Source organism: Crinia signifera, chromosome 7, assembly GCF_055691185.1.
Source record: "Crinia signifera chromosome 7, ASM5569118v1, whole genome shotgun sequence".
Classification (NCBI taxonomy): Eukaryota; Metazoa; Chordata; class Amphibia; order Anura; family Myobatrachidae; genus Crinia; species Crinia signifera.
Window position 1 is genome coordinate 178,397,395 of NC_139223.1, and position 15,493 is coordinate 178,412,887.

General features: G+C 45.9%; 1 protein-coding gene across 2 annotated transcripts in view; it reads right to left on the bottom strand.

The window, feature by feature from the left end:
- BARD1 (BRCA1 associated RING domain 1) overlaps nt 1-15,493 on the bottom strand; it is a 54,603-nt gene that overhangs the window by 4,104 nt on the left and 35,006 nt on the right. Inside the window, exons 7-10 of one of the 2 annotated variants that reach the window (XM_083154494.1) lie at nt 12,180-12,285; nt 10,051-10,183; nt 3,320-3,412; nt 1,116-1,213 (exon numbers count right to left, since the gene is read on the bottom strand). In XM_083154494.1, coding sequence (XP_083010620.1) covers nt 1,116-1,213; nt 3,320-3,412; nt 10,051-10,183; nt 12,180-12,285 — 430 coding nt within the window. The remainder of the gene's footprint in view (nt 1-1,115; nt 1,214-3,319; nt 3,413-10,050; nt 10,184-12,179; nt 12,286-15,493) is intronic. The other variant, XM_083154496.1, reaches the window with a different exon arrangement.

Sequence of the window (15,493 nt, forward strand, 5' to 3'; positions counted from 1 at the left end):
AGTGCTGTCAACAATACGACCGTATCCCGGACTAAGATACTAACATTTCTATACATAATAAGTATCCTGTGCTGTTTACAGCTGCGAATAGGATGCTATTTATGTGCCAGACTGGGATTAAATATGGTGCTTCTGGCAAAGCAAAGGAATTGTGACTGTGCAGCATTTCTTAATATGCACCATATTTAGGGATCAGAGAGATATTCCATTGTCCAGAGTCGGGGGCAGCCACTGTACAAACTTAATGCAATAGAAATGTTGGGTGGAGTTTAACGGCGCCCGAGTCCAGCGGCAGTGCGAGATGTCCGCCGAACTGGGACGGTTTTTTAAAGGGGAATTAACTTACGAGTTCTATGGTTTTGCCTTGTAAGTTATTTCCCGTTTAAAAAAACGTCCGAGTTCGGCGGACATCTTGCACTGCCGCTGGACTCGAAGCGCCATTACATTCAGCTCATTTTCTGCTTAATGAAACTGTTTCAACATACTACTATCCCTTGTGGGGAATTCAATTTTTTATCACCCCCTAATATCCCATCTAAAGTGATGTTAGATCACGTGGAGATAATATCCATGTAATACAACTAAACCAGACTTAACTGATTGGCGGGACACAAAAAGTGCAGTTTAAGCAGTGAAACGGGCCACTTTTTTTCGCTCATTTCAGCCCTCCACCACTGAGGTGTGTGAGCTGGAATGCAGGTGAAAGTGGCAGGCCGCATTTGAACGGAGCAACAATTGAATAGCTCCGTTGGGTGCCATCTGCCGGCAAGGAAACAAATTAATTCCCCCCTTGACTTAAAATAGCTTCTCACAAACTATTCTCCTCATGTGACCCTCATTTATGCCCTGTAAAACCTCTGATCTGACCTCTGTCCAGCTGTCCTGGTACGTGAGTGATTTAATTCCAGCCGATCAGACATGTACTAAAACTGCTTGGTGGACTAAGGTACCGTTCTCCTACATGGAGGTAAGGGGTAGGAGTTTAAGTTATAGGCATTTCTTATGAATACGTCATTTAGCCACGTCTGTAAGTTACACAGCTACATCCTCTCCCCTGAGCAAGGGTTACCGGCACCAGAGATCTGTATAAAGGGCTGTAAATAAAAAACGTTTACCAGCTGTTCCCTGTTGAGGCGAGCTCTGTGGGGTCCGCCTTGGACTTCGTGCTCCTCTTCTGCTTCTTGCTCATGTGACTCCAGGCAAGCCTTCACCCCTGATTAAACACAACAGAAATTGTACACAGAGATTTATCGTAGTACAATCCACTTTTCTGCGATGCTGTACCGGACGCTGGAAAATGTGATATTAACTGTACCATAACACCTCTATGGGTCCGACTCAGATTTCATCGTTAATTAGAGAATTTGCAACTTGAACGATTACGCATGCATATCATACGCATCGCACGTGCGCGAATAACAACAGAAATTGCTTGTGGATTGTAAACTGAATCCTTTCGCAATCTGATTGATAGGGAGCTGTCATTTTTGGGTGGGATACAGACGTTATTTGGGTATGCCAGAAGAAAACCGCAGCATGCCCAGGCGATTATGAGGAGGGTAGGCAATGCCAGCAATAACCACTTCCACCCGGTCTCATTCGCAGATTAGAGGAAGCCTCAGACCGACTCACAATTGCAGATGGCAAAAAACGGTCGACTGTTCGTGATTTATTTGAAATTCTCTCGCAAGCTAGAAAGGGGCGGATTCTCTTTCTGGGAGGTATTCAATCCGTAATTCAGACAGTGGGAATCCTGTGCCGTTTTCATCTGACCTGACACGAATTCGACTGTCGGAATTCAATGTTCCGACCGGAGAGTGACAGCAGCAATTTCCGACAAAACAGATACAATTTAAAGAAAAGTTGGATCCGACAGCCTTCATTGCTGTTGTTAATGGCAGAACAGCATTGAATAGGTGAGTGACGATATTTCGGTGGTCTGGAAATATGGGCACAGATTGATTACCCCCCTCTGTCTCGGCGGTGGCTTTCACCTCACAGTCCACTGCAAATTCTCACATTCTCGGTTGCAAATATATATTTTTTTACGGTTCTTATTTTTGTTTACAGTTACATGTAACAGTCTCTATACAGAGATATCGCCCTCTATATATAAACGCACTGACAGAGAGTATACTTTAAGTTTACAGCGATACTGCGCACAAGAGATCAGAACGCATCACTGAATGCATCCGACCTAGAGAAGCGGAGGCTACAGTTAGTGTGCAGAGATATACTGGTTAATGATGTTCCCCTGGTAACCTCTCAGAGGTACGTACGAACCTTCTCAACAACCGTTACAATTTTTCTAGAAATAATTGGGATCCACGCAGACAGAGGAGGCATCAGAGGAACGGCTTGCACTGTGATCGCCTCCCTTTTGTTCTCCGGCATTAGAGGATAGACTAGTATAATGTCTGGGTAGGTTCTAGCACCAGTGATCCCGTGTGTTACATGGATGTTTAACGCTCCCTAATAAAGATTCTTTGAATATTTAAATACAGACTTGTTATTGGAAAATCGTAGACTTTCCCCAATTCTCATTTAATTGTCACACAGTGCCGGTGGATACATAGAATATACAAACAGAGTAACTGCGGATATATGTGACTAATTTGGTTGGGGATGCGGTCATTCGTCAGACTGCATTTAGGTCTACAGTCATTAGGTCGACCCCACTAGGTCGACTGGCAGGAAGGTCGACCTGACTTAAGGTCGACATGGGCCAAGGTCGACATGACTTAAGGTCGAATTTGCATAAAGGTCGACATGAGGAAGGTCGACTGGTCATAAGGTCGACATGGGTTTTTCACTGTTTTTTGAGCAGACATGTGCCGACAGGCGGTATTTCATGCCCTACCATCCACTTAGGTCGTGGTGGGAGAATAAAATAGTGTGCCGAGCGCAGCGAGGCACCGTGTCCGAAGCATCGCGAGCGAAGCGAGCGATGCGAGGGTCCGATTCTCATTGCCAACTGTGTCCATGTCGACATTCAGATACAAAAAAACAGTGAAAAACCCATGTCGACCTTATGACCAGGCGACCTTCCTCATGTCGACCTTTATGCAAATTCGACCTTAAGTCATGTCGACCTTGGCCCATGTCGACCTTAAGTCAGGTCGACCTTCCTGCCAGTCGACCTAGTGGGGTCGACCTAATAACTGTAGACCTAAATGCAGTCTGACGAATGATCCCATTCCTTTGGTTGTATACATATGTTTTCTGAATGGTAAAACAGTGACCATGACCTTATTCTGTTACGTACTCCTGAGACTTGCACTTTAAATTCACGGGTAGTTTCTCATTGTACAGTACTTACAAGCCCATCGGAGGATCCAGCAGCCAGCCAGCGTTCCCATCATACACTTCATGGTACGGAGCAAGGGCTCATCCCCAACTACGATGTGAGTCACTAAACCATAAGGAAAGCAACGTGAGCTTTGATTGGTTAGAAGAGATGCACAGAATCGAACAAAAAAAGGGAACACTTGAACACCGTATTTCTTTGTTCACTCTGAGTGGGTCTTATTCAGGGGTGGACGGAGTTGCTTCTATACTTTGTACTTGCACTAGACAGGTAGTGTGTGTGTGTGTGTGTGCGCTTTATACATTATACACAGGTGCAGTAGTATACACTGCTGGAGATTTGCTGAATTTATATTTTTTTAATATATTCTTTGTATTTTTGACATACTTTTTAAACTAAAAAAATACGGAGTCGGAGTCATATGCAGTGATAGGGGCTGATTACATTTATGAGCTGCAATGGCCTCTGCTTTCCAAACTGAAGCATTCCTCTGTTGTTTTGTGGGAGGGACATTAGGATTGTTGGATGATGGGATTTCCTGGCTTTTTGGGGGATATGCGTCGACCGGCTTGTACAACCACAAGGATCATGCAGCCAGCCAATGGCGTTGCAGATGTTGCGTCCCAAGATGCCGACACAGATCTCACATGCATGCGGGGTGAGTCTCCTTATATCAGACTGCTGCATTACCACTATTGCCGCTGCTTTCACGTAAGCAGCATTGATAGCACTCCCAACCACGTCAGGCTCAGGGTGCTTAAATAGTCTACAGATTAATTGTCCGATCCGGCTGGTTGGAACAAAAAAGGGATTTTTGTAAGAACTTACCGTTCGAATCCCTTTCTCTGATATGGTCCTGGTGACACAGCTCAACACTGGGATGTAGGAGGGTCCGAAGGAGCCAGGCACCTATCCTAAAGCTTTAGAGGGTAGGCTCCTCCCCTACTGCATCCCTGGACTCTTCAGTTCAACTTTCAAAGCCACTGGAATACATTAACTCAGTACAAACGCCTGCACATATTATATGCACATTTTATAACAGAAACTGTTAACTTTTAACCATTTTAACATGAACATCATGAAATTCTGGCATACTTACTGAGCGTAAGGGAGGGATCGCTGTGTCACCAGGACCATATCAGAGAAAGGGATTCGAACGGTAAGTTCTTACAAAAATCCCTTTTTCTCTTTCAATGGTCCTGGTGACACAGCTCAACACTGGGACGTTCCAGAGCCGGTCCTTTGGGAGGGTACGCTCAGGTCTGCAGCTCTCAGCACTGCTCGCCCGAATGATGCGTCCTCCGACGCGAACTCATGGAACCTATAGAATTTGGCAAATGTGTGAACAGATGACCAAGTGGCAGCTCTGCAAACCTGCTCCGCTGTGGCCCCATGTCGGACCGCCCAAGAGGTAGCAACTGACCTGGTGGTATGCGCATTAATTCTGGCCGGTACAGGCCTACCCACTTTGGTGTATGCAAAAGCTATCACAGATCGCAACCACCTAGCAATGGTCTGCTTAGATGCAGGCCAACCAATTTTATGTACGTCATACAATACCAATAAAGTGTCAGTCTTTCTAACACTCTTCACTCTGTCCACATATATGCGTAAGGCACGCACAACATCCAAAGTCTTCAACTTGTCCCTTTTCTTGGAACCCTCTGGGGGTTGAAACACAGGTAGAACTATCTCCTGATTTAAATGGAAGGCAGAGACTACCTTCGGTAAAAATTGCGGCACTGTTCTCAGAACAGCCCTGTCATCGTGAAAGATTAAGAAGGGAGATTTGCATGACAAGGCTCCCAACTCAGACACCCTCTTAGCAGATGCTACTGCTAACAAAAACACTAACTTCCACGTGAGAAACTTAAAGTCAGCCGACCTCAAAGGCTCAAAAGGTGCCTTCTGAAGGCAATCCAAAACCAGTGACAGGTCCCAAGGTGCTACTGGTTGCTTGTAAGGGGGTTTCAGTTTGGATACCCCTTGTAAAAAAGTTTGAATCTCCGGTAAAATGGCAATTCTTTTTTGAAAATAGATGGACAAGGCCGAAATCTGCACCTTCAACGACTGAAGGCTTAGGCCCGAAGAAAATCCATCTTGTAAAAAATCCAACATTTTTGATAATTTGAAGTGAGATGTGTGAGCTTTTTGCCTCTCACACCATCTAATATAAGTCTTCCAGACTCTATAATAATTTGCAGAAGAAACAGCCTTTCTGGCTTTTATCATAGTCTGCACTACTGCGTCAGAAAATCCTTTCTTTTTCAAAATGGCGGTTTCAATAACCAAGCCGTCAAAATCAATCGATCGGAATCCAGATGATTGAATGGGCCTTGTCTTAACAGGTCTGGTCTCAGAGGTAGACGCCATGAATCCACTGATAACCTCTGAAGCCTCGAATACCAAGACCTCCTTGGCCAATCTGGGGCCACAAGGATCACCGGGACCTTCTGGTCCTGTACCCTCTTTAACAGTCTTGCTAACATCGGAATAGGAGGGAATGCATAAAGAAGATCTCCCTGCCAATGGGTAGTCATGGCATCCACTGCCTCTGCTAGCGGATCTCTCGTTCTGGCATAGAACCTGGGCACCTGATGGTTGAACCTGGATGCCATTAGGTCCAAATCCGGAGTTCCCCACATTGCAGTGATCTGGTGAAACACCTGAGGGTGTAGGCTCCATTCTCCTTCCTTGAGCTCCTCCCTGCTCAGGAAGTCTGCTTCTATATTCTCCACTCCTGGAATGAATATAGCCGATACTGCAGGAACATTCTGTTCCGCCCATAGAAAGATTCTGGACACCTCCCACATGGCCAATCTGCTGCGTGTACCTCCCTGGTGATTCAGATACGCCACAGCTGTGGCATTGTCGGTCTGAATCCTCAAGGGGGAGTTCCTTAACCTGTCTCCCGCCAAGGAAATCACTTTCCAGACAGCTCTCAGCTCCAAGATGTTGATTGGCAACGCTGATTCCTCTGCCGTCCACAGGCCCTGCAGCCTGAGATCCAGGGCTACTGCCCCCCAGCCCCTGAGACTGGCATCGGTAGTTACTATCAACCAGTCCCAGGTCTGTAATGACCGACCCCACTGAAGGGAATCTACCTCTGTCCACCATTTCAAGGAGTCCCGAGTGTCTGCGGACAGCACTATCAACTCCGTCTTCATGGTCAAAGTGTTTCCTGACCAGGCTGACAAAATGTTCCATTGGAATACTCGAGAGTGGAACCTGGCAAATTGAAGCGTTTCGAATGACGCCACCATTTTCCCCAGGAGTTTGAGGCACCTCCATACTGACAAGCTCGGAGCACTGAGGATCTCCTGAACTAGATTGACCAGGTCCCTGGCCTTTATCTCCGGGAGGAATACCCGATGGAGATGGGTATCCAGTATGACTCCCAAGAACTGGATCCTCTGTGATGGTACCAACTGAGATTTTTGTAAGTTTAAAATCCAGCCGTGAGCCTGCAAAAAACTGATGGCCTCTTTTAAATGACTTTGAAGCAGTGTTGCTGATTCTGCTTTGAACAGGAGATCGTCCAAATAGGGTATTACTGTGATTCCCCTGAGCCTCAGCACTGCCGCCATCACAGACATTATTTTTGTAAATACCCTTGGCGCGGTTGCTAGGCCAAAGGGTAACGCCCGGAACTGTAAATGCAGGTCTCCTATGGCAAATCTCAACAGCATCTGATGTTCCGGGTGAATGGGAACGTGCAGATATGCGTCCTGGACATCCATGGACGCCAGAAATTCTCCCTGGTCCAGACTCAGGAGTACAGTTCTCAAAGACTCCATTTTGAAATGGTCTACCCAAAGGTGAACATTTAAGGACTTCAAATTTAGTATTGGTCTGAAAGACCCGTCTGGTTTGGGCACCAGGAACAGCGTGGAGTAAAATCCTTTCTTCCACTCTGCCCTGGGAACCGGGACTACCACCCCTTTTTCCAAAAGGGAATGAGCCGCTCTCATAAGAGCTGTGCGCAGGAGCGCCTGCTTTGGTATGGGTGTGGGGATGAACCTCTTTGGAGTCCGCCCTCTGAAAGGGATTTTGTAACCCTGGGTAATAATCTCTAAGACCCAGGTATCCTGGTCTAGAGAAGCCCAAGCGTCTCTGAAGTGTGTAAGACGCCCCCCCACCTTTATCCCTGCCGGGCTGATCCCCTGGCAGTCATGCGGAGGGTTTTTCCTCTCCTTTAGAGGCAGGCTTCTTATTGAAAGAGCCAAACTTGGACCTTTGGGATTTGCCCCTGGAGTTCTGGAACTTTCCCCTGAACGATTGTCCCCGAAAGGACGCACCACCTCTAGGGGAGGGCCGAAAGGACGGCCTAAAAGCAGCAAATCTGGATGACTGCTTTGTTGAGGAGGCCGGCAGAAACGTACTCTTGCCGCCTGTGGCTTGTTTTATAATCTCCTCAAGCTCAGAACCAAAAAGTAACTTTCCCTTGAAAGCTAACATTTCTAAGGCCTTTTTGGACTCATTGTCCGCTTCCCAGGCCTTAAGCCAGAGTACCCTCCTGGCATTTATGGAGACTGTGGATACTCTGGTAGCCATTTTAAGAGCTTCCTCCTCTGCTTCCACCGCATATTCTGCAGCGGCCTTAATCTTTTCTGCTACCAGCAAAGCACCGTGGTCAGCCTGCAGCATGGTGCATAGCTCACCAGCCCACTCTATAATGGCCTTAGAGACCCAGGCTGAAGCAATAAGGGGACGCAGGGTAAACCCCACCCCTTCAAAAATAGCCTTGAGGTTTCCCTCTAGCTTTTTATCCACAGCATCTTTAAAAGCTGCACCACCCTGTACAGGTAATACCGTAGCTTTTGATAAGCGTGCCACAGAAGCATCCACAACAGGCACCTTTTCCCAGAGTTCAGAATGAGACTCCGGCATGGGGTACAGACTAAGGAATCTTTTAGGCATCTGTAGCCTCTTATCTGGGGTTTTCCAAGCCCCTTCCAATAGTTCCTGTAACCCCTCATCTGAGGGAAAAGTAACAGCCTCCTTTCGCTGTCGCTTAAAAACACCCTTAACAGGGGTCTTATCCTCAACAGACAGTTTTAACGCCTGTTTTACAGCCACAATAAGATCCTCTATACCAGCAGCAGAGGTCTCTTCAAAATCATCACCCTGGTCCCAGGGTGTGTCAGTATACTCTCCTTCCTCTTCCTCTAACACATTAGGCATAGCATAAGACCTTTTAGGGGTCCCTGTAACCTCATCCATTTTGTCCAGTATTTCACTGAATCTGTTGATCCCCTTAGCAGTATCCTGCATCACCTGAATAAGTGCAGGATCTGCCTGGGTAAGAGGTAAGGAGCCAGACGACTGCTGAGATGATGGCATAGGTCTCTGTGATTCTACCAGCACATCACTCTGCCTGTCCAGAAGCTGCACCAAAGCGTTTACCGACCTGCCTAGGGCACTGGCCCACGCAGGTTCACTCTGCTCTCCCCTATGGTGTTCACTGCCCATGGGTCTCACATCAGCGCAAGTAATACATAAGCCCCCCTTGGCCATCTGCTCAGGGACAAACTTTTGTGTGCAAACATTGCACGCGCTCAGTGCACTAAGGACTCCCTCCCCCAAAACCACAGCCTGATGCTCAGACATGATGCAAGTGAAGCGTATATATATATATCTCAATATACACAGTGCAAACAATTGTACAAGCGTTTATACAAAGTCAATGCACCCAATCACTTAGCTGTCTGTAGGTTTCAACTGCGGGGAAGCGATGCCCAGGAAATCCAAGTCACTCTGCCAGGATCAATAAGCCAGCTCAGCTCCGCTGCAAGCGTTCTGAAAGGCGCCAAAGTCAGAGTGAAGGAAGAGACCAAAGTCCCTGCTGCTGCGGGGTCCGTGACCTTTTGGCGCCAACCACCCCCAGCTAGCCGCTCCTTAGGTAGGATTTCCTTGTTCCAGTATCTCCCCCTCAAATGGGGACCACTTGGAACATGCCTGTCACAGCGCTGCTGTCCTCTCAGTCAGGAGCTCAGCGTGTAAGCTCCGCATAAAATGGCCGCCGCCATCACGGAGCGCCTGTCCCCCATGATCCCCACCTAAATGTGGAGCCGGTTTCAGGCTACTCCGGAGCCCAGGCAGCCTCTTAATAGAGGCTGTAAGCGCAGCACAGGGAGACCAGACAGAGTCTACCCTGTGCACAGAGAGCTGACAGGACGCGCTTCTGTCAGCTCCTGCTGCGCTAGCAGTGTGAGGATTCACTATGAAAATCCTCACACTGTGCCTACCTAGCTAGGGTAATAGTTAATAAAATAATAAAAAAACCCTAACTACTCTAATTCTTCGGCTGCTCCTGCAGCCCTTTAGAATAGCACCCACTCCAGTGGGCACCTAACACGAACTGGAGAGTCCAGGGATGCAGTAGGGGAGGAGCCTACCCTCTAAAGCTTTAGGATAGGTGCCTGGCTCCTTCGGACCCTCCTACATCCCAGTGTTGAGCTGTGTCACCAGGACCATTGAAAGAGAAAACCTGGTATTGGATGAGAGAAGATGACAGTTGACCATTTGTTTTGAAATGCTGGAAAACTGCCAAACTGACACTACCAGGTTTTTGTTCCAACCAGCCAGAGCGGACAATCAATCTGTAGATGTATGGCCAGCATTACAAAAATAATGCATGGATGTCCATGTACGTTCTGCAGCAAGCTTCAGTTTAAGAAAATAATTTGTAAATTCAAATAACAACCGTTCTCTAGATTTTAAACTGCACACGTTCCACTTACCGGAGCTGTTGTAGTTCGAGCAGACATCTGCCCCCAGCAGGCGGGCGAGCTTGGTAAAATCAGCTCTCTGAGCGCTGGACAGGCCACTAGCTAGAAGAACAGCAGCGTCCTCCCTGGCTTGGATTGAGCTCTGCTGGGAAATGGATAATGCAGAGAGATACCATTAATAGAAGGCCGCAGCAGATACACCCCCTTCCCCAGCTGCCACATCTGACTGCACATAGCAGGCCATGTAGGCTCAGGAATGATGATCTGCTGCGTTGTGTTTCACCATTCATGCAGCGGGAATTCCCAGCTTGTGCTGCCAGCCACAGATGTGTCCACATCCACTTGTCCTCAAATCGCACAAAATAGTGATACGCTACAGACATTGGGACCTAACAGCGCCACATAACTTTCTTCTAAATGTGTCTTAATCCACTTTATAAAAAGTATTTTGCTACATATTAAACATTAATCCAGAGTACTTTGTACAATATCAGGGAACTAATATGAAAAGTTCTGGAAAAATAATGCACTTCGGGAAAAAGAAAGGTCCAATACGAGTGACTGGTGCTGCGCTTCATTAAGCTAAATGTGCTACAGATGTATCCACATGCATCTATCCTCTGTGCTAGAAGTAGTTACACACAACGCTTGGGCGCCAGGTGATTATAGCACCGTGCGTCTCTTTTGCCACTTTTTCCATTAAAATGAGTCTTATTTGCAAAATGGAGTGAATCGGATGCACAAGCAGCTTCTGCTGATTAAGACAAGCGGCATGTCTATATTCTGTGTTACTGCAGCAGTAACTGGTTACAGTACATAGCATTTCATATGCACATACAGTGTAAACACACTGGGAGCCTCATGGCATTGGTGCCTATAGCATTAAGGAAACATTGGGCCAGATGTATTAGAATGCGGAGAGGGATAACGAGTGATAAAGGGCAGCTAGGGAAGCCAAACCCAGGGCATTTTTCCAATCCCGGGATCACTAATAAAAAAAATGCCCCGGTGCTGCCAGGAGCCGGGCGGGTGCTGAGTGGGCGGAAGCCAGGGGGTCGGTGCAGAGGGCGAGCAGAACCGTGCAGCTGGGAGCCGGGCAGACGGGAGCCAGGTGGACAGAGCCAGCACGTGGCCTGCGCAGCATGACCTTTCACCAGGTCACGCTGCGCAGAGCCATACAGCCAGTGACGGGAGAGGCTGGGCAGCATCTGAGTGAGTGCTCAGATGCTGTCCGGCATTAGACTGTGCATGTGCAGTCTTATCCGGAATCCCAGGATTGGAAACTCCAATACAGGGATCGAAATACCGGCATTCTTGTGGCCAAATCCCAGGATCCCCCCGATCCCAGGATGGGCCCCCCTAGGACCAGCTAATCAGCTTCTGTCATTAATCAAACACAGCCGGTAACACTGGCCCTTTATCACTCCCCACTTGATCTCGTTAAGGCTTAATACAGGCATGTCCAAACTATGGCCCTCCAGCTGTTATTAGGGAATGCTAAAACTGTGGCAAGGCACACTGGGATGTGTAGTTTCACAACAGCTGGAGTGCCACAGCTTGGACATGCCGGGCTTAACACATCTGGAAGATACAAGTGTATTATGCTCCAAAATGTACAAAGTAGGTCTAAAAATGAACAGTATAAATGTAATACAATCTTAACAAACCAATGCCATTTAAGAACAAACCATTAAACCCAAAACAGGTGTATGCTTTCGCCGTGACTGTATACGGTGTGAATGTTACATCAACATACTGTGAACAGCAGCAATCCGTAAGGTTAAAAGGTTCACGGTTTTGAAACGGTAATTTTCAAAATAGGAAAATGAAATTGCTCTGTGAAATCTGTTGCATTTTTTTGCTATTGTTTAAACAAACTGACATTGATGGTGTGATGTATTCTGGGTACATAGTCAACGCGACTATCCATTTTGAAAAAATAGCGATTTCAGTAAATAAGGCCGATTTTAAGCTCTGAGTACTTTACTATGATGAATGAAGAAAGCTATTTGACACAAAGACTATTTAGCAAGTAAAATGATTATACAGTATGATTATATAGCATTCTTGTAACCTGATGTAAAAGTGACATTTCAGAACATAGAGTAAGTCTGCGGAACCGGGCAGATTCCTGTACTTACAGCAGAGATTCGCAGAAGTGGCTCCTTGTTTGTCTGTGTTTGCAGTAAAGCCGACTTTATCTCCTCTGTTTCTGCGTAGTCTACAGGCCGCAGACCGAATATATTACTGGTAAAACAAGCACAGATGGGTTTTAAGTAAATACAATATGTGACTGGATTCTTAACTAGGTACATTAGCAGGAATCAAGTTTTATTCCCTGTGTCTTGTTTCTCTGTAGGGTGGACTCTCAACACAAAAACAATAACTTTGGAATTACAGGCAAGACAGATGGACCGCGGGCGGACAAGCTGCTAAATCAAACACCGCGAATGAAAGGCGCAAGCCACCGTCTCTCTCTCCAGCGGTCTTGTTTGCGATTGATACCAAACCGCCTTAAAGGCTTCATGTTTAGGACACCCCTCTGTAAAGGTGCCCATACACTAGTGCGATCTGGGAACTTTTCAACCCGCGCCGAGACACTGCAAGAAAAGTATCAAATCGTATGCGTTTTATCTCGGATTCCGTACTGGTGCGCAGTCCCGTGCGCATCGGAATGGAGCTGGTGATAGTCCTGGCTTTAACAAAGGTTTATCGGATCCCGCAGACACAACTGGTATCGCATACGATACATTGTATGCAAAAGGACCGGGAAGCTGCCGGGGAATTCAAGGGAAAACGCTTCCAACAGGCTCAAAATAGAATTGCCCAAAAGGTAAATGGAAGCAAAAATACAAAACAAGGATTATTATACCCCTTTCACATCGCACTTTTAAAACGGTATATTGCCGTTTATTTTCCATTTTAAAACGTTTAAGGCTGCAATGTGAAAGTGCCAGAGTTGATTTACCGGTTAAAGTTAACCAGTATTTCAACACGGTTATAAAGCAGAGTCCTACACGGTTCAAAGCCTTTTTTTTGGCAGTTTGAACAGCTCTATGTCAATGGCTTGAAACGTGTCCCTTGGGGGTTAAACGGGTTGAATGTTTGAATAGTAGTAGTAGTACGTTTATTTATAAGGCGCCGCAAAGTGTCCGCAGCGCCGTACATGGTGAATGGTATTAAATGATTTTTAAAACGGTTTTCACCTGCAATGTGAAAGGTCTCAAGGCTCAGACCCGTTTTAAAGTCCCATTTAAGAATACCGTGTCATTACCCATTTCTGCAATGTGAAAGCAGTATTAGCTTTTATTTTAACAATGTTCTGCAGCGATACACAAAACAGGTTATACAAAGAAACAAAAATACTGTTCACAGGCTTTTGGGGGTTATTTTGGTTCACTCTTTTTGACAAATTCCTTCTTAGATGGACAAAACCATGTGCACTGCAGGAGGCAGATGTAAAATGTGCAGAGAGAATTAGATTTGGGTGAGTTATTTTGTTTCTGTGCAGGGAAAATACTGACTGCTTTATTTTTACACTGCAATATAGATCTCACTTTTAACTAAAACCCCACCCAAGTCTCTGCACATGTTACATCTGCCCCACCTGCAGTGCACATGGCTTTGTCCATCTAAGAAGGATTTTGTCAGAAAGAGTGAACTAGAATAACCCCCTTTGTTAGGGGGAAGGGAGGAAACACCAGAAAAAGTACAATACTACTTGCAAGCGCTCACATTATAATATAATGATATATTTAATAAATAGCTAAAATAACTAAACCTAAAATAGCAAGTACCAGCATTTTCGGTCATGTATTTTAGAATTTTCATTACATTATCTAAACTGGAGACACGCAAAATAAAAAGGTTAATACACAGTGGAGAGATTTCCCGAGGGACTGCAGACAGTCGGTAATCTGATTGAACGCCACAGCTGTCCGTCTCTCTTCTGGACCCGCCACAGCTGAGAACAGAATAAAAACCGCATGAGAACTGTTAATAGAATGCCAATATATGGCCTCATCGCAGCTCATCTGGCCACACAGCTAGGGTGATACACAACAAGGTGTCAGTGGGCAAATCAGAAAACCTGTCCCGTTTTCCCCTCTAAGGACAAATCCATTCTGGTTGCGCCGTATCAAGTCTGTTCGGTCTGAAGAAACGGTCCTATTACTGACTATCATCTCTGAATACTACAAAGCAGCCATTGACCAGAATGACTGCAATTTTGCACGAGCCTAATAAAAAATTTCTAAAGGCCACCATAGTCTCCCAGAGGAAAAGTTGCATACAATGCCCCTTACACATACGATATATGCCATGCGGTCCTTTCGTATACAAAATCGGATGCGATCCCGTTCCCCACTGCCAGGAAAGGGGCGCAAGTCGGAGGTTGGACGTGCAGAGGTTCAGACCTCTGAATCCGATGGGCACAGGATCGGATTACAAACACCTCCGATGTGTCCACTTTTCACCCAATTTCTGTCCAATCCGTCAGAACCAGGTGAAAAGAGGCCAAATCGCACAAGTGTATGGGGGCCTTAAATCTTCGCAGTAGCTTCGTTTGGAATAAACTCTCTGGAACTGAAACTTTATTTTATTAATTGTATTAATAATGATGTATATCTAAAATATCCCACTAAAAATAAAAAACACATTACAAATGCAATTATAGTGGCACCATATTCTGCAGCACAGTACAGCGATTTCTGGGGCATTGATCATTCAGCATGGAGGCGAGAGCGTTGCAGTGTTAAACACTGGCCAATCGGAACTTCTGGATCTTTTTTTTCCTGGGTTGCCCTGATTAATTTTGCACTAATAGAAGCCCCCGGTTTTCTTGCATTAATAATGTTCCTGGAGCTGGCACATTACAAATGCTCCAGATTAACGGATAATTGCTTCAGCCTCAGCACGGCATCCTGGGAGTTCCAACCCATTAAATACTGTCACGCTGCTCTGTTCTGGCATGCATCAAAGGGGCAGATATTTGGCCCGTCATAAAACTAGCTCCATCCTCAGGTACAGAACAGGCTCTGGGACGGAAGTGGAACCATCTACCCTGATCTTACAAAAGAAACGGCAACAATACTAAAATTTAATTTTATTTTAAAACCCCCTGATACTGAGGGCACTACTACTGTGACGGCTTAAAATGTATTTAAGTTTAGATACATATATTATTGATTCGCATTACAGCTAAAAACGGTATTAGTACACAACTCGGAATAAAGCAACAAAACAATCCCATCGTTTCATTTATAGGTATACTTGTGCGGAGAGAGTTAGATTTGGGTGGGGTTTGTACTGATATCTATAATGCAGGGTAAAAATATAGCAGCCAGTAAATATCCTGCACAGAAACAAAATACCTCACCCAAATCTAACTCTCTCTGCACCTGTTACATCTGCCCCACCTACAGTGCAGCATGTTTTTTTTGTCCATTTGAGAAGG